Raw genomic sequence first — 23,070 nt, 5'->3', positions numbered from 1 at the left:
CAGGAGGGAGTTTCCTTGCTCTGCTTGGCCAGTGGGATTCACTTTGCATCCAGGCTTCCTCATGGGCTGGGAAGAGCTGTTTGGAAGATTACTGGGGGGATTAGATCCACTTAGAAGCCTCAGGATACCCAGGAAATGCTGCTCCCTGCAAACAAAGACTTAAATCTAGAAGGCTTTCTGAGGCTTTGTATGGCCTGCACACTGGCTCTGGGCATGTCCTCCTCGATGTCTCATAAAGAGCTATTTCTTTTTCAGGATTGTGCTGTAAAAAGACATCTGATCCACAAAGATCTGAATCAAGGACCACTAGCATCTCCATTTCCAAATCCACAGTCAAGGTGGACCATGCAGTGCCACTGACATTTCATTATACTCTCGGCTCCTCTGTGACCCAATGCTGACTTCTGATTTTCTTTTCCTTACATGCTACCCACCCCAGTGCATGGGGAGCTTGCTCTGGGAGAAGGTCATCACTGGGGAAGGTTCCTGGTGAGCGGATGCTCAATACTTGGGTGTGGATGGAATTTAGATTTTCACTTCTGTTTACATTTGTTTCGTTTTATTTGGAATAGTCTCACACAGCATGGCTGGAAATAGAATTTAGCATGATGGTGAAGAATCTGCCCGCAGTGCAGGAGACCAGGGTTCAATCCCTGGGTTGGGAAGATCCCTTGGAGGAGAGTATGGCAACCCACTCCAGTATTCTTGCCTGGAGAATTCCCTTGGAGCCTGGTGGGCTAAAGTCCATGAGGTCACACAGAGTCGAACACGACTGATGGACTAAGCACAGCACATCACCCTTTTAAAAAACATATATGATTTTTATTTGAAAGTTAATAGAATGAAATACAGCTTTTCCAGATTATTATTCCATAAAGACTTCAATATTAATGCAGAAAAATGCTCCCCTCTTCCTCGATGATAGGACTAATGTAGATTTTGGACAAGTGGGAAGGACAAAAGAGTCTAGGTTTTTTTGTTTGCTTGTCTGTTTACTTTTATGGAATTGATTTAAAAGAGTGGTTCTGCCCAATAAAGCAAGTAGAAGTGGCTTGTATTTGTTACGCCTTTCTTACTTTTTTGAGCAAATCAAGTGCATTATCAAAGCCACCCAGGCACATGTGTGCATGGATATGTGTCAACCTTTAAAAGACACAGTTTTGAGAGCATTTATAAAGTGAGTTTGAGAGCATGAAGCAAAGAGAGTGGTAAGAGGTTAATGGCTTTGGAAAGGCTTTATGGATGCCACTTGGAGAGAAATAGATCAACGTGGTGTTTAGTTTAAACTGCCATAGAATATCTTGGATCTTTGACATCTTTTTTCTTTCTTTTCAATCTTACAAACACCAGGAGACACAAGGTGGCCAAATACAGTATATGGTGTCCTCACCATGAGTGATTTGTGTTGATAGTAGGCAGGAGGATTGATGCAATGAAGTGAAGCTCTTGAGGAAGAGAACGAAAATAGCACTTAAGTTTTCTACCTGTGGCCAGATGCCTTTGGTACACATAGATGTGCCTGATCGGAGACCGCATGTATCCTTGACATGCTAGTACCAAATCCCCTACCAGAGTATATAGCATTATTTATTGAGGCTGACTAAAAATATATATAAAATTGAAGGCCAGCTGGTTAAAGACCTTCCTCCTTCCAGTTAAAAAAGTTAAATGTTTGAAGCATAGTGGAAAAAGTTTGCCCTATAAATCTGTATAATGTTGGCTAAATCCTGAGCCTCAGGTTTTTCTATTTGCGACATGGGGTATAAGATCTACTGCTAGGACTGCAGGAGAATTAAATGAAGTCATTCATTCAATGATAATTACTCATTGCTTATACTGAGGTACTACATGAGTTGCTGGGAATTACAGGATGCACAATAATGTATATGAAAATATGTATCACAGTGCATAGCCACACAAGGTGCTTACTAGATTTTTCTTAAACCATTTTTTGATGGAGAATTTTTATATGTACAAAAAAAGAGAATAATTCATTAAATTCCTCTGTACCTGTCACTCAGCTAAAATAATTGTTGTAGTTATTAATTCATAGCCATCTTGTATGACCAGTGACTCCTCCCTGTCCTCCCAATCCCACACCAATGAATTATTTTGAAGTAAATTCTTAATGCAGTAAAATTTTATCCATAAATCTTAGCATATATTTGTGAAAGGTAAAAGTTTTTTTAGCACATAATTACAATACCATTAGCACATTGAAAAATTGAACAATTATAATTTTACATTATCAAGTGTCTAGTTCAGTGTTCAGATACTCCTGATTTTCATATATATATTTTTGAAAGCATTTGGCTAGCTCGAATCAGTATCCACACCAAGCCACACACTGAATCTATTTGATGTGTCATTTATCTGATCCATCATTTGTCCTGTATAATTTCCCACAGTCTGTTTTTTGCTGATTGCATCCCTATAGTGTCTTTGAACATGTTCCTCTGAAATATCCTATTTGATTTTAACTGTTAGAGCTAGATCAAATTTATGTCTTATTTTATTTTTTAGCTAGGATAGTTCAGAATTGTGTACGTGTTTCCATCCGGAGGCACATTCTGTCTTGTCTCTTTTTGTTACACTGGCTTGAACAGTGAGTTCAGGTATTGTTTCTCTGAACTAACCATTGTGGAGTTCCCTATTCATTTTTTAACTGGGTTTTAGCAGCCATTTATGAGCACACTCAGATCTGTTATTTTATTATGAATTGCACAATAGTGAGATTTTAATTCTATCATTCCTTCACTGTTTTCCAAATTGGTCACACCATTTTCCACTACTACTCATTATGCTTAAAGGTTCTGATTTCTCTGCATCATCACAAACACTTACTGTGTTATAACGTAAGACTTGTATTATTATTACTTTTTGATTATATCCATCCTAGTTGTGTGAAATGGTATCTCATTGTGACTCTGACTTGTGTTTCCTAGTGACCAATGATGTTGAGCATCTTTTCATGTGTTTTTTTTGCCATTTATATATCTTTGAAGAAATGCCTATAAAATCCTTTGCCCATTTGTCTTTTTACTGTTGTAAGAGTTTTTTATTTTTTAAATCTATTCTGGATTCTAGACTCCTATTAGATCTATCAAGTCAAGTCAAGTGTTAGTCACTCAGTTGTGTCTGACTCTTTGCAACCTCGTGGACCACCAGGCTCCTCTGTCCATGGAATTCTCCAGGCTAAGAATTCTGGAGTGGGTTGCCATTCCCTTTTCCAGGGGGGTCTTCCTGACCCAGGGATTGAACTCGTGTCTCCTGCATTGGAGGCAGATTCTTTACCATCTGAGTGAACCCCAGGGAAGCCTAATAACTTGCAAATATTTTCTCCTAATTTGTGGGCAGTTTTGCTCAGTATTTCCCAATTCCCCTTCATAAGAATTTCCCTTCATTTTGTTTCCCCAATTGCAGTGTGCAAAAGTACCTGCTTCCCCACATACTTAGTAATAGAGTATGTAGCTCAGTTTTTGTATTTTTTCCCATTTTGGTATTAGATATGATTTGTTGTTGTTTAGTCACTAAGTCATGTCTGACTCTTTGTGACCCCATCGTCTGAAGCCCTCTAGGCTCCTCTGTCCATGGGATTTCCCAGGCAAGAATACTGGAGTGGGTTGCCATTTCATTCTTCAGGGGATCTTCCCGACCCAGGGATCGAACTCACGTCTCCTACTTGGCAGGTGAATTCTTTACCATTGAACCATCTGGGAAGCCCATTAGATATGATACTGCTCCGTAATTTTAATGTTCATTTATCTTACTATGAGCAAGGTAGAACATTGTTTTCCTGTTTTAAGACCCATTGACATTTTTTTTTGTAAACTGTCTATTCATATCTGGCCCATTTTTCTATATTGTTTTTCTCTTTTTCTTCTCAGTCTAAAGCCTTTTATATGCTAGGTATATTAACCACTTGTCTGTGATATAAGTGGCAAATATTTTTAACATTGCTTATGGCATGGTTTTCCATACCAAAATTTTACTTTTATATAATCAAAACTTTTTTTTGTATTTTTAGTCAAAATTAAAGAGATTTTTCTCACTTACAGAGAAATTGACCCAAATCTTTATTTAGTATTTGTATAATTCTCTCTCTAAATATGGTTTACACTATATGTATATTATATACATTCCTTTATATGTTCATTTATGTATCAGTTCAGTTCAGTCGCTCAGTTGTGTCTGACTCTTTGCGACCCCATGAATTGCAGCACGCCAGGCCTCCCTGTCCATCACCAACTCCCGGAGTTCACTCAAACTCACGTCCATTGAGTCGGTGATGCCATCCAGCCATCTCGTCCTCTGTCATTCCCTTTTCCTCCTGTCCCCAATCCCTCCCAGCATCAGAGTCTTTTTCAATGAGTCAACTCTTCACATGAGGTGGCCAAAGTACTGGAGTTTCAGCCTTAGCATCATTCCTTCCAAAGAACACCCAGGGATGATCTCCTTTAGAATGGACTGGTTGGATCTCCTTGTAGTCCAAGGGACTCTCAAGAGTCTTCTCCAACACCACAGTTCAAAAGCATCAATTCTTCGGTGCTCAGCCTTCTTCACAGTCCAACTCTCACATCCATACATGACCACAGGAAAAACCATAGCCTTGACTAGATGGACCTTTGTTGGCAAAGTAATGTCTCTGCTTTTCAATATGCTATCTAGGTATAGCTTCATGTATAAAATATATGTAAGATAATTATTATATGTAAGGTATACTATAAGTATATATTAAATATATATATATATATATAAATATACCTTTGACACATAGTATTTTCTGAATGGGAATGAATGATGCTGTTAAATGCTGGCCTGAATATAGAGTCTTGTAAATAACCACGTTCGTTATCTGTTCTTCTTACTTACTCCTTCGAGTGGGTGAACCAGCACACTGCAGAGCAGAGGGGCTGACATAGGGAGCCCTGGCTTGAGTTTTGCTCTAACCCTTAATAGCTGTGTGATGCCCATCTCTTCTAATCCTGCTTCCTCACCTGCAAAATCTCAAGGTAATAGTGAGGAGCAGATGATATAAGGACTGATTGTAATTGGCCAGGGACTAGCTTCATGTAAGGGAACCTTGCTACAGTTTATAAAGGTGAGGTCTTCTTCACTGCTCTCCATAGGCTGCTGTGGGCTGGATGCAGCCAAGGAAACCAACAGTGTACTCTGGCAGCCATGATGTGGGGAATCTCATCTTGTCCTCTGAGCTGAAGCATCTGATCTGATATAGAGATGCTTTCTTTTTTCTCTCCTCTAAAAGTCCCATAATGAGAGATCCCTGGTTTTATGATGTATGTTGTTATTGTGATTAGGCTTTGTGGAATGAGGGCTTCCCTGGTGGCTCAGGTGGTAAAGAATCTGCTTGCCAAGCAGGAGACCCAGGTTTGATCCCTGGGTTGGGAAGATTCCCCTGGAGGAGGGAATGTCAACCCACTCCAGTATTCTTGCCTGGAGAATTCCATGGACAGAGGAGCCTGGTGGGCTATAGTCTATAGGGTCAAAAAGAGTTGGACATGACTGAGCGACTAACACTTTTTGTGGAATGCATGGACCTCAGAACAGGCTCCTTTTTACTGGCATAGAGTGAATACAAAGCAAGGAGGACAGAACAGGAAGATGGCAATTATGGTTGATAACAATGTTCTTTGGAAAAGTGATTTTGGAACAGTTGGGAAATGGATGGCACACTTTCTGATTATGAGACTGACTTCAGCAGGTTGTATCATGAAGGGAGACAGTGGCTTTCAACCATTGTGGGTTTCCGGGAAAGCTAAGGAGATAGAAAATAATCCACCAGAAGAAAATGTCCATGAAAGCCTTAATGCTAGCTTCACTAAAACTCGTTCCTTGGAACATTTTACTCTTGTACTTGCCATGAACATAAGCCTGCTTTCAGAGATCTGAGGTTCCATAAATATTTGGACCACGCCATGAGCTCTGATTTAGGCCCTTCGAAGAAGATCTCTAACTAAAAATAGAAAGCTGAGGCAGGAAAAAAATCATGTCTTTTGGAGAGGTCAGCACATCTTGTGAAGTGTTTTGCTATGCCAGGCCGTGGTCTCTGGTTTCACGGGAACATTGTCAGTGCTGGGGTGTCCAGAGCAAATGGTGCAAATAGCCTTGTATTTTCTCTCACATTGAGCTTCCTCCTAGGGTGGATGGCAGAGGGCTGTGTTTTCAGGCTGTGTTCTCTGGAGTGTCCTTTTCAGAGGTGGAATCTCTTGTCTCGCTGACAGCTTCGTCTCTTTGTAAACATAAGGACAAGAAATTCCTACCTGGCCTTATGTTTCCTCTAATGATGTCATCCGGTTGTGCAGAGTAGAAAACACATCTTCCTTTTGACTTTCTTCTTCCTTATCTTTTCCTTCCAATCAGTGACCAAGTCCTCTTGATTCTACTTTATTTGTTGTTCAGTCACTAAGTCATGTTCAACTCTTTGCAACCCCATAAACTTCAGCATGCCAGCCTTCCCTGTCCTTTGCTATCTCCCAGAGCTTGCTCAGACTCATATCCAATGAGTCAGTGATGCCATCCAACCATGTCATTCTCTGTTACCCTCTTCTCTTCCTGCCTTCAATCTTTCCCATCATCAAGGTCTTTTCCAATGAGTCAGCCCTTCATTCACATCAGATGGTCAAAGTATTGGAGCTCCAGCTTCAGCATCAGTCCTTCCAATGAATAATGTGAAGTCAAGTGGGCCTTAGGAAGCATCACTACAAACAAAGCTAGTGGAGGTGATGGAATCCCAGTTGAGCTATTCCAAATCCTGAAAGATGATGCTGTGAAAGGGCTGCACTCAATATGCCAGCAAATTTGGAAAACTCAGCAGCGGCCACAGGACTGGAAAAGGTCAGTTTTCATTCCAATCCCAAAGAAAGGCAATGCCAAAGAATGCTCAAACTACCACACAATTGCACTCATCTCACACGCTAGTAAAGTAATGCTCAAAATTCTCCAAGCCAGGCTTCAGCAATATGTGAACCGTGAACTTCCTGATGTTCAAGCTGGTTTTAGAAAAGGCAGAGGAACCAGAGATCAAATTGCCAACATGTGCTGGATCATGGGAAGAGCAAGAGAGTTCCAGAAAAACACCTATTTCTGCTTTATTGACTATGCCAAAGCCTTTGACTGTGTGGATCACAATAAACTGTGCAAAATTCTTCAAGAGACGGGAATGCCAGACCACCTGATCTGCCTCTTGAGAAATTTGTATGCAGGTCAGGAAGCAACAGTTAGAACTGGACATGGAATAACAGACTGGTTCCAAATAGGAAAAGGAGTTCGTCAAGGCTGTATATTGTCACCCTGCTTATTTAACTTCTATGCAGAGTACATCATGAGAAACGCTGGACTGGAAGAAACACAAGCTGGAATAAAGATTTCTGGGAGAAATATCAATAACCTCAGATATGCAGATGATACCACCCTTATGGCAGAAAGTGAAGAGGAACTAAAAAGCCTCTTGATGAAAGTGAAAGTAGAGAGTGAAAAAGTTGGCTTAAAGCTCAACATTCAGAAAACAAAGATCATGGCATCTGGTCCCACCACTTCATGGGAAATAGATGGGGAAACAGTGGAAACAGTGTCAGACTTTATTTTTCTGGGCTCCAAAATCACTGCAGATGGTGACTGCAGCCATGAAATTAAAAGGCGCTTACTCCTTGGAAGGAAAGTTATGACCAACCTAGATAGCATATTGAAAAGCAGAGACATTACTTTGCCAACAAAGGTCCATCTAGTCAAGGCTATGGTTTTTCCTGTGGTCATGTATGGATGTGAGAGTTGGACTGTAAAGAAGGCTGAGCGCCGAAGAATTGATGCTTTTGAACTGTGGTGTTGGAGAAGACTCTTGAGAGTCCTTTGGACTTCAAGGAGATCCAACCAGTCCATTCTGAAGGAGATCATCCCTGGGATTTCTTTGGAAGGAATGATGATAAAGCTGAAACTCCAGTACTTTGGCCACCTCATGCGAAGAGTTGACTCATTGGAAAAGACTCTGATGCTGGGAGGGATTAGGGGCAAGAGGAGAAGGGGATGACAGAGCTTGAGATGGCTGGATGGCCTCACTGACTCGATGGACGTGAGTCTCAATGAACTCCGGGAGTTGGTGATGGACAGGGAGGTGTGGCGTGCTGCGATTCATGGGGTCGCAAAGAGTCGGACACAACTGAGTGACTGATCTGATCTGATCTGATCTTAGGATTGACTGGTTTGATCTCCTTGCTGTCCAAGGGACTCTCAAATCTTCTCCAGCACCACAGTTCACGAGCATCAATTCTTTGGCGATCAACTTTTTTTATGGTCCAACTCTCACATCCATACATGACTACTGGAAAAACCATAGCTATGACTATATGGCCCTTTGTTGGCAAAGTGATATCTCTGCTTCTTAATACCCTGTTTAGGTTTATCATAGCTTTTCTTGAAAGAAGCAAGTGTCTTTTAATTTTGTGGCTATGGTAACCATCTGCAGTGGTTTTGGAGCCCAGGAAAATAAAATCTGTCACTGTTTTTACTTTTTACCCTTCTATTTGGCATGAAGTGATGGGACTGAATGCTATGATCTTAGTTTTTTGAATGTTGAGTTTTAAGCCAGCTTTTTCACTCTCCTCTTTCACCTTCATCAAGAGGCTCTTTAGTTCTTCACTTTCTGCCATTAAAGTGGTATCATCTGCATGTCCGAGGTTATTGATATTTCTGGGCAGTCTTGATTCCAGTTTGTGAGTCATCCAGCCTAGCATTTCATATGATGTACTCTACATATAAGTTAAATAAGCAGAGTGACAATATACAGCATTGATATGCTCCTTTCCCAATTTTGAACTAGTCCATTGTTCCTTGTCCAGTTCTAACTGTTCCTTCTTGTCCTGCATACATACAGGTTTCACAGGAGGGCAGGTAAGGTGATCTGGTATTCCTATCTCTTTAAGAATTTCCCACAGTTTGTTGTGATCCACACAGTCAAGGCTTTAGCATAGTAAATGAAGCAGAAGTAGATGTTTTTTGGGATTCCCTTGCTTTTTCTATGATCCAGTGGATGTTGGCAATTTGATCTCTGATTCCTCTTGCCTTTTCTACATCCAGCTTGAACATCTGGAAGTTCTGTGTTCACATACTGCTGAAGCCTAGGTTGGAGAATTTTGAACATTACCTTGCTAGCATGTGAAATGAGTGCAGTTTTATGGTAATTTGAACATTCTTTGGCATTGCCTTTCTTTGGGATTGGAATGAAAACTGACCTTTTTTTAGTTCTGTGGCCACTGCTGAGTTTTCCAAATTTACTGGCATATTGAGTGGAACACTTTCACAGCTATAAAATTCTTGAATTTGTCACCTCCTCTTTATACACACCACTGATGTATGAGTTTGTGTTCTCTCACCCGTTCTGTTGTAACCCTACCTCTTTGGCCCCAGTCATTCCTGCCAACAGTCTTCTATGCTGCTGTCAGTGGGGTCTTTCTAAGTTATAGTCACAAATACAGCCATGTCTACTTATTGATTAAGGTGATTTAGCAGTCTCATCTACAGGATCAAGTCCATACTCTTTTTTTTTTTTTAATATTTTTTTTGATGTGGACCATTTTTAAAAAGTCTTAAGTGAATTTTGTTACAGTATTGCTTCTCTTTTATGTTTTGTTTTTTCTTGCCACAAGGCATGTGGGATCTTAGCTCCTCAACCAGGGATCCAGCCTGCACAACCTGCAGACGAAGTCTTAGCCATGGGACCACCAGGGAAGTCCCATGTCTAAACTCTTTAGATTGATTCACGATTCTCTTTGCAGTCTGACTTGTCCCCACCTTTTGATGCCCAGTGTTGGGAATGTCCTTTGTCCCCATTGCTCAGCTCTGCTTAAACCTTTAACATTTACCTAAATAGAACCTCTGCTAGGAAGCTTCTCCAGACAGAGGATTGGTGGTTCCCCAGTAACCCCAAGGATGCTTGACTCACTTTGGTAATAATACTACTACCTATATTGGATTATTGGATTATAGTAAGGAAAAAAACCAGAAAGGGGGTGGGAGGGATATGTGTATAGTGGATATAGCATGGGCTTTGGAGTTTATCAACCTGGGTTTAAACCATGGCTTTACCATTTGCTTATCTTGTGATCTTGGACTTAACTTCTCTGAGTGTTTACTTTCCTATACATCTACTGTGTAGTATTGAAAGGATGAAATCACATGATATACGCAAAAATTTATTAGTACTTAGTTGGAACTCAGTACGTGACAATCTCCTGCCTTTCTTTTATTTGCATCATCAGCTCTGAGGAATCAGCATTGTATTGGATGATGGTCAAAACCTATTATTTTCTCTCTGAGAAATAGTTTTGGTACATCTTGGTTAGAGTCAAGACTAAAATAGCCTGTATATGCTGGGCCAGTATAGACTTGAGTATCAAAGATTGGGAGTGTGTAGGAGACTGTTTGTGAAGGGAGGAAGGAGATGGCAGAGGAGCATAGTTGTGTCAGGAAACTGATACTGCAATTAACATAAAAAGGTTTCCCTAAGTCACTTTCTTCCCTTGTGGATATACCTGAAACCCCATCCCATGAAGTGTAACTGTATCTTTAAGATACTAATGGGACCAGGGGGTAATTATATCCTCTTGATTGTCCACATCCAAATGTGGGGAATAGAGCTTTCTCTAAAAGGAGTGAAACATGGCAGCGTAAGAAGAAACCTACATCTTTTGTAAGAGCTGATCTGAGCCCCAGTGATGTGTGGCTTATGTACGAGGTGCAGAGCAGAGAGCTGTTCCTGAATGTGCTTGACCAAGCCATAGGGAACAGGAGAGATGAGCTGCAAGCCAGGCAGCAAATAGCCTGCCATGTTTGAACTGAGCATTTCCAAATGAAAAAGCCTTGTGTTTGAGGCTGGAGATGCTTGTATTGAGTAAGTGATCTCAAATGCATTGCTTTTGGGGTATGGCATGCTATTATGAATGCTTCAAAAATAGAGAAATAGGAATTGGAAATTCATAAAAATTATATGGCAGTCTTTTCCAAAAAATGTATATATAAACCCATTTTTAAAAAACTAAAAACCTATTTTATGTTGAATTTCTTATTGTCAAAGGGGGATAGTATATTCTTTTTTATTTTGTTTTCTGTTTTGCTTTCTTTTTTTTTTTTAATGGTATGTAATCTTTCTTTTTTAATAAGATGACTTTTGTTTCATTTATTTATTTTTTCTGGTTGAGTCATGTGGCACGTGAGATCTCAGTTCCCCAACCAGGGATAGAATCCACACCCCCTGTGTTGGAGGTGTGGCATCCCAACCTCTGGACCGCCAGACAAGTCCCTCTGTTTTTGCTTTTAATGTAGCCCATCATCCTGGAAAGGGCAGATTAAAAATAAGCTTGGCACGGCTGCTCGGAACAGGGCTCACGCGTCTTGTGTTCCTTCCAGGGCCAGCGTGAACTCCCTCGTCTCCCTTCCCAGCCAGCTCTCCACCGCCTGGATCCACCATGGTGTTTGGTGAGTTTTTCCATCGCCCTGGACCAGACGAGGAACTTGTCAACTTGAACGTGGGGGGCTTTAAGCAGACGGTCGACCAGAGCACCCTCCTGCGCTTCCCTCACACCAGACTCGGGAAACTGCTTAGCTGCCACTCGGAAGAGGCCATCCTGGAACTGTGCGATGACTACAGCGTGGCCGATAAAGAGTACTACTTTGATCGCAACCCCTCGCTGTTCAGATACGTCTTGAACTTCTATTACACGGGGAAGCTGCACGTCATGGAGGAGCTGTGCGTGTTCTCGTTCTGCCAGGAGATTGAGTACTGGGGCATCAACGAGCTCTTCCTGGATTCCTGCTGCAGTAATCGCTACCAGGAGCGCAAGGAGGAGAACCACGAGAAGGACTGGGACCAGAAGAGCAACGACGTGAGTACCGACTCCTCCTTCGAAGAGTCGTCTCTGTTCGAGAAAGAGCTGGAGAAGTTTGACAAGCTGCGATTTGGCCAGCTCCGGAAGAAGATCTGGATCCGGATGGAGAACCCAGCCTACTGCCTGTCGGCCAAGCTCATCGCCATCTCTTCCCTGAGCGTGGTGCTGGCCTCCATCGTGGCCATGTGCATCCACAGCATGTCGGAGTTCCAGAACGAGGACGGGGAGGTGGACGACCCCGTGCTGGAAGGTGTGGAGATCGCATGCATCGCCTGGTTCACGGGCGAGCTGGTCATCCGGCTGGTTACTGCTCCCTGTCAAAAGAAATTCTGGAAGAACCCTCTGAACATAATTGACTTCGTGTCCATCGTTCCCTTTTATGCCACGTTGGCTGTAGACACCAAGGAGGAAGAGAGTGAGGACATCGAGAACATGGGGAAAGTGGTCCAGATCCTCAGGCTCATGAGGATTTTCCGAATTCTCAAGCTTGCCCGGCACTCGGTGGGACTTCGGTCTCTCGGTGCCACACTGAGGCATAGCTACCATGAGGTCGGCCTGCTGCTTCTCTTCCTGTCGGTGGGCATCTCCATCTTTTCTGTGCTTATCTACTCCGTGGAGAAGGACGACCACACCTCCAGCCTCACCAGCATCCCCGTCTGCTGGTGGTGGGCCACCATCAGCATGACGACCGTGGGCTATGGAGACACCCACCCGGTCACCTTGGTGGGAAAGCTGATCGCCAGCACGTGCATCATCTGTGGCATCTTGGTGGTGGCCCTTCCCATCACCATTATCTTCAACAAGTTCTCCAAGTACTACCAGAAGCAAAAGGACATCGATGTGGACCAGTGTAGTGAGGACCCGCCAGAGAAGTGTCAGGAGCTCCCTTACTTTAACATTAGAGACATTTATGCCCAGCGGATGCACGCCTTCATCACCAGTCTCTCTTCGGTGGGAATCATGGTGAGCGACCCTGACTCCACAGACGCTTCAAGCATTGAAGACAATGAGGATGTTTATAACACAGCATCCTTGGAGAATTGCCCCCCAACGTGAGCAGAGACCTTTGTGCCTGGACCGAGTGTCCCTTCCCGATGTTAGGTTAACACAGCTTTATCAACCTCAATGGGTTCGTTAAAATCATTTACTTCTCAGGGTGTACTCTTCAGCCATAGTTGGACATTTCATTGCTCTGAAATTATAGAAATGTCTTTATTTTTCTCAGTGAGGCGAATGAAATGCCTTGCTCTGAAATTTATTTTTTACAAGAGAGTTGTGATATGATTTTGATTTTGCAAAAAAAAAAAAAAAGTTATGGTATATGGTATTGGGTGGGATTTCTTGCTCCGGCTTCTGTATCATTCTGTGTTTATCATTTACTCACATTGAGCTAACTGACAAGTAGAATCAAAGGCCCAGCTGGAGGCTACATGCATGTAAGATCCACAAAATGAGACAATGCATGTCCATCCATGTTCACATTCTAGACATGGACAATAGGAGCCTAATAAATTGCCTAATTCAGTACAGAGAATGTCTTGGTGGTGTGTTTTTATGTAAAGTAACTATATTTCAATACGTTCACAATCGACTTAGTAGAGAAAATGCTCTTTTTAGCACATCAAGAGCCCTTTCTGTATGTTTTTGAACTTTGGATATACATCATCAGTGGGCTAGTTCTTCTGTTCAGTAGCGTTGGTGGAGGTTTGGCAGGTGGAAGGGTCATGTTCATGATTAAACCACACTTTCCAGTGTAACCTGATTATGCATGTACACATTTAGGACGTACTCAAATTGGTATATGTGCATGAAACATGTGCCTCTACAGATCTGTTTCCAGTATTTATTTTCTAATTTCAACTGCTAGAATAGAACCTCATCACCTGAAAATTGTGGAGCAGAGTAAACCTACACATTCACAGACAGAGATAACATTCAGTGGCTGGAAGGAAAGAGAAATGCTGTACAAACCCACAGATGTGACTCACTGTGGCCAGAGGAGTGAGACTTAAATCACCAGCAGCTGTGAAATGAACCAATATTTAAAAATAGCCTGAGAGGCAGTCATGTCCACCTCTTATGTTTCTACTCTTCATAACGGGAGAAGACGTATTAATACGTACTCATTTCCCGAGCAGTGACAGCAGTTCTATCCAGTGTGAAGAGAAAGTAACTATAATCTTAATTTTGGAGATGCATGGCTTCCCTGGTGGCTCAGACAGTAAAGAATCTGCCTGCAATGAGGGAGACCTGGGTTCGATCCCTGGGTTGGGAAGATCCCCTGGAGGAGGGCATGGCAGTCCAGTATCCTTTCCTAGAGAATCCCCATGGACAGAGGGGCCTGGTGGGCTACAGTCCATGCAGTTGCAGAGTCAGACATGACTGAGCGAGTAAGTACCACCAATGGTGACTCTAACTCATGCTGTCACATTGGGTTCTTCCTGTGAGACCTTCTAAATGGAGGAGCTGCGTGGATTTATGATCTAACTTTTTAGGTTTGCAGATGTGTTTTGTTGAAAGAAGGTTGTTCTCTCTAGGTTATCTGATGAAAGTAATTTTTGGACTCACCACTCCTGCTGTTTCCTTGACTTCTGAGATGGTTACAACTAACAGGATTTATAGTCACTTTTAAATCTGGATGTTTATTACATGTATATGTGTCATCTCCTGGGACTTCCTTGGTGGCTCAGTTGGTAAAGAATCCACCTGCAGTGCAGAAGACCCTGGTTTGATCCCTGGGTCAGGAAGATCCCCTGGAGAAGGGAAAGGCTGCTCACTCCAGTATTCTTGCCTGGAGAATTCCATGGACAGAGGAGCCTGGTGGGCTACTGCCCACTTGAAGAAATGTTTCCTTTTTCCCAAATGCCTTTGATGTTGGCATAATTATGTTTGACTTTGAAGCATGGCAATAGGATTTGGAACCCAATTTTATTTAAGACTTCCCAAATAGTAATGAAGTAATTGAAGACTGCTTAGATAGTAATAGTGATAGCAGTAGTCATAGTAATAGCAATAGTAGTGGTAATAAACAGCAACAGCAATAATAATAATAAGCTACTATGTAAAGGCTTTACCTATATAATCTCACTTATTCCTTACAACATCCCTAGCAGCAAGGTTTGATTAATGTCCGGTCTGGGGGATGGGGGAGAGCAGGGAGGGGGTAGGGAGTGAGTGTTTTAACAGGGACAGAGTTTCAGTGTAGGAAAAGTTCAGGAGATGGGTGATGGTGAGAATTACACAACCACATGAATGTATTAAGTGCTACTGTACAGTTAAACATGGTTAAAATAGTACATTTTCTGTTTTGTGACTTTTACCACAATTAAAAAATGAGGACACAGGTCATAGGAAAATGGCTCGAGTTCTCATGGCAAGTAACAGACTTGGGCTCAGATCCTGGGAGCCAGATTCCAGAGCCTGTCCCTGGAACCCTGCACTGCACTGCCTCCTGCTGTGCTGGGTTCAGGAGTGGATTTAAGGATGCGTCAGGGCCATGTGCATCTGAAGAGGCAAAAAGCAACAAACTCTGTCAGATGTTGATTTTTCCAGTACGTGAGTAGAAAGGGAAAATACTGGCATATGTACCTTCCTCCTCCTGACTCACAAAGCTGACACAGTTGTTGGCAGGGCAGGGTTTTCTAGAAGCTGGAGCAGCCTCTAAGGGTCCTTCCCTGATCCTGAGTGGCAGATGCAGTGGGAAACTTATGGTTCTATAAGAATCCAGAGCATCTCCCAATTAGTAGGTCCTTAAGAAGAGCTTTCTGGATCCTTTTACTCTTGAGTTCTTACAAGCTGTAAAGGACTTGTGTTTCTGCCTGTTGTTCAGTCGCTTGATCGTGTCTGACTCTGTGACCCCATGGACTGCAGCTTGCCAGGCCTCCCTGTCCCCTACCAGCTCCTGGAGTTTGCCCAAGTTCATGTCCATTGAATCGGTGACACTATCCAGCCATCTCCACCGGTATCATGCGTTAATTCCTAGGAGTGGCTGACCAGAGCACGTGATGGTGTGTGGAGTGAGTGGTGGGCTTTGCCAGCTGGAACTCTCTCTCCCAGAGCCTCACTTCAGTCCTTGCCATGCTCTTCAGTTGAAATTTGTGCCGCATCGTTAAGGCTCTAGCAACAGAGCTGCAGACTCTTCTTGTGTTTATGCCTCTCTCGGCTTTCCTGCGATGCATGCAGGTCACCTGTTGGTCATCCCCATGTGGTGAGATGGGGGTTCCTTCCTGAGGGAGGAGCTGAGTCAGTGGCTGAATGCCCACTGCATAGGGATTCTGGAGGTGGAGTGGGTGCTGAGGGCAGAGGAGGAAGCCAGGCAACCTGCCCTAACCGGCATGGCTTCTCTTGGAGCTGATGAGTCCCAGCCACTGGGGTTCATTTGTTCCAGTGGGACCAGATAAGCTTGCAGAATTTTGTCTTCTCGTTCTTTGAAATTCCTGTCCCTACCCTGTGGCCACTTCCTCCATTTCCTTGGATTTGTTGTATCATTCTCAACAGCAGTTCCTATGTTGTTTTGGAGTGTCCTTGGAGCACCCAAGGACCTATCCCACCAGGCATGATTTTCTCCCTGTCAGTCCTTCCCCTTTGGAAATAGTTTTAGTTTCTTGTGTCTCCACTCAGCATGACCTGAGTGCTTACTGGGGTGTGTGCTCAGGGCAGGCACTGAAAATATAAGAATGAGACATAGTCATTGCCCTCAGGGAATCTTTAAAAGGCTGATGAGAGATGGATAAATCCATTGACTTGCATGTGTGTGTGTATGTGTGTGAATGTGAGAGAGAGAGAGAGAGAAGGAAGGCTTCCTGGAGGAGGTGACATCCTCTGTTGGGGATCATTGGTCTCAGAATGTGGTGAGTTCAGTTCAGTCTTAGGGATAAAAACTTTGCTGATTGAGGACAGGTCCCAGTCACAGACATGGCTAATCTCTGCCTTCAGGGCTTCTTTTCTCACCCCTGCTGACCACCCCTCTTTAGTTAAAGGATCTTCTGCCTTTAGTTGTAATGATCCCCTTTTTTTTACTGTGGGGGTTTGCTGCTGTTGCTGCTAAGTCGCTTCAGTCGTGTCCGACTCTGTGCGACCCCATAGACGGCAGCCCACCAGGTTTCCCCGTCCCTGGGATTCTCCAGGCAAGAACACTGGAGTGGGTTGCCATTTCCTTCTCCAGTGCATGAAAGTGAGAAGTGAAATGAAGTCGCTCAGTCATGTCCGACTCCTAGCAGCCTCATGGACTGCAGCCCACCAGGCCCCTCCGTCCATGGGCTTTTCCAGGCAAGAGTACTGGAGTGGGGTGCCGTTGCCTTCTCCGACTGTGGGGGTTTAGCGATGCCCATATAGGTGGACTTTGTGTCTTTTTGCTTGCTTGTCCTCTTTTTGGTTTGTTTGCTGTTGCCAGCAATATTTGGTCACAGTTGCTTTTGTATGTGCCTGAGCTCATCCTCCTGTGTTGATCTGATATTTAACTTAGAGTTTTGGGGGCACTTGGTATTGTCCCCGTCTAGAGGATCAAGATGAGCCATTGCCTTGGGACTTCCATGCTCTGAGACCCCTGTTCTATTTTATAGAGATTGATTGATGTTATTGAAGAAGGTTTTCTAATGTCCAGAAAGGGATTATTCATGCTATTATTTTGACCTAGAATAATAGCAGTTTCAATATGGTTCAATTTAAGGTTAAAGGTTTGCCTCGTGTTAGCAAAAAGGAATTTCTCAAGTTCTTAGGCAAACTCTGTGGCTGGTCCCATCTGTATGTCTAGTTTAAGGAAGAAGTGGGCATCAGGAGGGACTTCCCAGGCAGTGTTAGTGATAAAGAACCTGCTTGCCAATGCAGGAGACAGGGGTTCGATCCCTGGGTCAGGAAGATCCCCTGGAGGAGGGCATAAATACTTCAGTATTCTTATCTGGAGAATCCCATGGACAGAGAAGCCTGGTGGGCTACAGTTTATGGGGTTGCAAAGAGTCGGGCATGACTGAGTGCCTGCCCGGGTCACCTGGGAAGCCCACCATGTAGCTATAGTAGTAGTAGTTTAGTCGTTAAGTTGTGTCCGACTCTTGTGACCCCGTGGACAGAGGAGCCTGGCAGGCTACAGTCCATGGGGTTCTCCAGGCAAGAATGCTGGAGTGGGTTGCCATTTCCTTCTCCAGGGATCTTCCTGACCCAGGAATCAAACCCGGGTCTCCTGCATTATGAGTCTGCTATTCAGCTTCTGCTATTATCGAAACATTTTCTCTTCCCCAACTCACTTCCTCTCCTCCCCAGGTTATTTTGAAGCAACTGTCAGTCATATCACTGAATCCATAAGTATTTCAGTATATTTAAAAGAATAAATTTTTTTCAGAACACAATTGCAGTGCCATTAGAAAACTTAAAAATAATTTCTCAGTACTCTGAATGATACAGTCTTAGAAGATACTGCGGAGCCATTACTTTCCAGTTTCCTGGCATCTTTGAACACCTAGTTCAGGTAAGAATTTCTACAGATCATGGCTAAAAGAGTCACAGCAAAGCAAGGAGCCTCAAGAAGTAATTGAAGTGATTTCTGCTTAGACCTGCAAATTATCTGAGACACAACTATTTCCTCCAGATTTAAAAATCTCCAGAGGTTCAGCAAACACACCTTACAGCTTACATTTAATGCTACAGCTTATAGTTAAATGTTGCCTACATGGCAGCTCAGATGGTAAAGAATCTGCCTGTAATGGAGGAGACCTGAGCTTGATCCCTGGGTTAGGAAAATCCTCTAGAGAGGGGCGTGGCTACCCACTCTAGTACTGTTGCCTGGGAAATCCCATGGACAGAGGAGACTGGCAGGCTACAGTCCATGGCGTTGCAAAAGAGTGAGCAACTAACGCTTTCAACACTTGTCAACAGCAGTTTCAAGTTCTTTCATCCTTGTTTCACTCTCCCTAAAGGTGGAACCAACTACAGCTGCCCCTGAATAAGGAATGTCTGTGTCTGAGCTATTCCGGTACCATCCTGAGTTCTCTTCTCCTTAAAAATCTCTAAACTCATCCTGAGTTCTCTAAAGAATCCCAGTTTTGAAAACTTAACTCAGTTTTTTTTCCAGGAAGGTAAGCGAAGAAGATAAAATATTTATTAGGTGTTACTCAATTTGCACAACAGTCAAATGAAGGAAGGTATTTTAGTAGAGAGCTTAAACGACTTTCCCAAGAGTGATGGTTTCCTGAGGCTGCTGTGACTAATCATCACCAACTGGGTGACTTAGAACAATAGAAATTGATTCCGTCCCAGTTCTGGAGGCCAGAAATTTGAACTGAGTCTAAAAGAGGCTAAATTTGAGGTGCTGGCAGAGCTGCTTCTTCCGGAAGCCCTGGGCTTGGGGAAGTGGGGATCAATTCTGTGCATCTTCCAGCCTCTGATGGCTGCTTGCATCTCTCAGCTTGTGGGTGCACCACTCCAGCCTCTGCCAGTGTGATCACATTGCCTCCTCTTCTGTGTCACACTTCTCTCTGCCTCCCTTTTGTAAGGATCCTTGTGATTACAGAGCTTCCCTTGTGGCTCAGCTGGTGAAGAATCTGCCTGCAATGCGGGAGACCTGGGTTCGATCCCTGGTTTAGTCAGATCCCCTGGAGAAGGGAAGGGCTACCCACTCTGGTATTCTGGCCTGGAGAATTCCATATAGTCCATGGGGTCACAAATAGTCGGACACAGCTGAGCGACTTTCACTTTGTGATTGCTGTTAGAATCCACTCAGATAATTCAGGGTAATCTCCCCATGTCAAGATCTACAGTTTAACCAAAGCTGGAAGTACCTTTCCCTGTAAGGTAACAGTTCCAGCTGCCAGGAATGAGGCCCTGCATATCTTCCAGGGCCCATTTCAGCCTACTATTCCAAAAATTACACTGTTACTAAGAAGCTTTCATTTTATTTATTTATGGTTGCACTGGGTCTTTGTTTCTTTGCCCAGACGTTCTCAAGTTGTGGCCAGCAGAGGCTGCTCTTCCTTGCAGTGCATGGGCTTCTCACTGTGGTGGCTTTTCTTGTTGTGGAGCACAGACTGTAGACACAAGGACTTCAGTAGTTGCAGCTGGTGGGCTCTAGAGCACGGACTCAGTTATTATGGTACAGAGGCTTATTTGCTCCACGGCATGTGTAATCTTCCCAGACCAGGGATTGAACCTACATCCCCTGAGTTGGCAGGTGGACTTTGTTATCCACTGTGCCACCAGAGAAGTCCAAGAAGCCTTCATTTCAATCATATGCTAATATAAATAATCTTATTGGTTGGGAGAAAGGACCATTGGATAAGAACATGGGTTTTGGCATCTGATAAGCTTGAGCTCTAATCCTAGCCTGGTCTGTAATCATAGACAAGCTCTTTAACCTCTCTTGAGTCTCATCTTTTCATCTATGCATGGGGTTGATACCGAACTTCTCAGAGAGATAGTATAAGGATTAAATTGGCTAGTCAATATAAACTTTCTGGTGCAGTGCCTGGCATAGGATACACCCTGTAAATGGTCTTCCATGTTATTTTAGTGCAAGGCATCTTTTGATTTATCTCAAGTGGTACCCAGGCAGGACCTGGTATTTTCTGTCTGATGTAGTACATTAATGAAATCGAAACACAATTTCTACTGATACCTGTAAGACATTTACAGACAGGTGTCGGCAGAAAAATTATTTATGAAGTAGTATTGTGTGAAAAGACAGTGAAGTTAATACAAAATCAAGAAATATAAATCTAAAACAGAAGAATCACATTTAATGTTAGGTCAACTTTTAAGTCGGAGAAGGCAATGGCACCCCACTCCAGTACTCTTGCCTGGAAAATCCCATGGACGGAGGAGCCCGGTGGGCTGCAGTCCATGGGGTCGCTAAGAGTCGGACACAACTGAGCGACTTCATTTTCACTTCTCACTTTCATGCATTGGAGAAGGAAATGGCAACCCACTCCAGTGTTCTTGCCTGGAGAATCCCAGGGACGGGGGAGCCTGGTGGGCTACTGTCTATGGGGTCGCACAGAGTCAGACACAACTGAAGCGACTCAGCAGCAGCAGCAACTTTTAAGTAGATAGTAAGGGCTTTGGGAAAACAGAAAATGTCACTGAGATGTAACGAATTTGAAGATGGAAAAAAGCATTGGAACTGGAGTCAGAATACCCTTTGTTCACATCCAGATCTGCTGATTTCTTTCTGAATGGACTTGGGAAGCCACTTCACCTCTCTAAGCCTCAGTGTCTTAATGTATGAAAAGGGAACAAGATTATGGTTGTGAGCATTTACAATGCTTCACATATGTTCCACAAACACTGCATAGTAAGAAGCTATCATGAGGCCTTTTTATAAGCAAGGCAGAGAAGCAACTGCACGTGGTGTCTCTCTATGATGGACTTTACTGCCTCATTTAAAAAAAAATCAATGAACATGGCTCCTGAAGCTTTGCGCAGCTTTATTTGAACACAGCTTTCTTTTCAAATGAATCCTGCAAGCTACCAATGTGAGTATACATTTTATTGTGAAGTTCCATGGTGCTGTAAGGCCAGATGTATGAAGCACGCAGAGAGCTCTTTTTCCAGTAGCAATTATCTGATGAAATTGCGCCTTGTCTGCAGCAGGCAAACCGGATCTATTCCCATTGGAGTAGGGAGCACGTGCTGTGGTATTTATAAACTGTAAAAGATGTTTGTCAGCATGCACAGCACATACTTTCATCCCTGAGTACTGGCAAGAAACAGCCTAATTGTTTCTGAAGAACTAATGATGGATTCATAAATTCTGTTAGCAAAGTTATTGCTGCATGGGATTCTCTCCATGGACGGTAATGATTCTAGGACGTGCAGTTCTGATTGTGGACTGAATTAAGTGCAGGGACCCAGATCAGACTCTTGGCCCATTCTTCCCTGGATCAATCCCAGCAGATTCCAGAAGCAAGGGAGAGTCATAGTGTAGAGTCCTTGGTGACATAGAGAAGTTGGATCATGGAAGGTCAGCTCACTTACAGTCTTCATCTTCATCCCTGCCATTGCCCATCAAGAGAGCTTTCAGAACCATCTCAGATATATTTCACTGCTATGCTGGCAGGTGGGATCTGCAAAGACCAGGACATTTGAATGTTTTTCAGGTTCTAAAGGGGGTTGGCTCTGTTAAGATAGGGGCAAGAGTGGTTCACAGTTTCTATACATTTTGTCTCCTGGTCAACCCAGCTGCCTAGCTCATGAAAGTGAACTACAACTTCACAGCCATCGACCCAGACCCTCTTGTTCACAGCAATAGACTCAGGCCTTCTTCACTGATCCCTTCCAGCTTCCAATGGATCTGGGTGTAATCTGGCTCCTGACTCTCAGGTTTGGCTTTTGTTTATCATCTTCCTATCAGCTCAGTTCAGTTCAGTCTCTCAGTCATGTCTGACTCTTTACCATGGACTGCAGCATGCCAGGCCTCCCTGTCCATCACCAACTCCTAGTTTACAGACGGTGATGCCATCCAACCATCTCATCCTCTGTCATCCCCTTCTCTTCTCGCCTTCAATCTTTCCCAGCATCAGGGTCTTTTCCAATGAGTCAGCTCTTCACATCAGGTGGCCAAAGTATTGGAGTTTCAGCTTCAACATCAGTCCTTCCAATGAATATTCAGGACTGATGTCCTTTAGGATGGACAGGTTTGATCTCCTTGCAGTCCAAGGGACTCTCAAGAGTCTTCTCCAACACCACAGTTCAAAAGCATCAATTCTTCTGTGCTTAGCTTTCTTTATAGTCCAACTGTCACATCCATACATGACTACTGGAAAAAACCATAGGTTTGACTAGACAGACCTTTGTTGGCAAAGTAATGTGGATCTTGGCAAGTGATTTCTCTGTTCCTCACATAATTTGCCCTCATACCCTCTGTATATTTGTCTCTTCATTTCAAACCATTTTTAATGTGAATCTACCCCCAGCTGGCCTCTTAGGAAAACCCCAAACCCCAACCAGCCAGGGATTAGCCCAACCCCCTGAAAGTTCTGCAGGGAGAAATGACATTTCTGGCTGTTAAAATCCATGAGCTCAGCTGATTGATGTAGGACCAATTAGACTTCACTCCAGGCTTCATAGCAAGAGTTATCAGCTCACAGTGGGAGCCCAGGGTCAAACCTAAGAAAATGCATGATGGGTAGGAGGGTTTTGACTTCCCCTTGCATATTCTTGGGACCTCCAGTATAACTAGCAGTTATAA

At 43.4% G+C, this 23,070-nt stretch overlaps 1 protein-coding gene across 7 annotated transcripts in view; it reads left to right on the top strand.

The window, feature by feature from the left end:
- Window positions 1-23,070, top strand: part of KCNS3 (potassium voltage-gated channel modifier subfamily S member 3) — a 143,234-nt gene that overhangs the window by 34,429 nt on the left and 85,735 nt on the right. For 5 of the 7 annotated variants that reach the window (XM_061433250.1, XM_061433249.1, XM_061433252.1 and 2 more), the window contains exon 3: window positions 11,419-13,456. The exons of the other annotated variants lie outside the window; for them this stretch is intronic. In XM_061433250.1, coding sequence (XP_061289234.1) covers window positions 11,478-12,953 — 1,476 coding nt within the window. In that variant the 5' untranslated portion in view covers window positions 11,419-11,477 and the 3' untranslated portion in view covers window positions 12,954-13,456. Of the gene's footprint in view, window positions 1-11,418; window positions 13,457-23,070 lie in introns of those variants that run through there. 7 annotated transcript variants of the gene reach the window in all.

This window comes from Bos javanicus, chromosome 11 (assembly GCF_032452875.1).
Source record: "Bos javanicus breed banteng chromosome 11, ARS-OSU_banteng_1.0, whole genome shotgun sequence".
Classification (NCBI taxonomy): Eukaryota; Metazoa; Chordata; class Mammalia; order Artiodactyla; family Bovidae; genus Bos; species Bos javanicus.
This window is presented reverse-complemented; position numbering and strand designations above follow the sequence as displayed.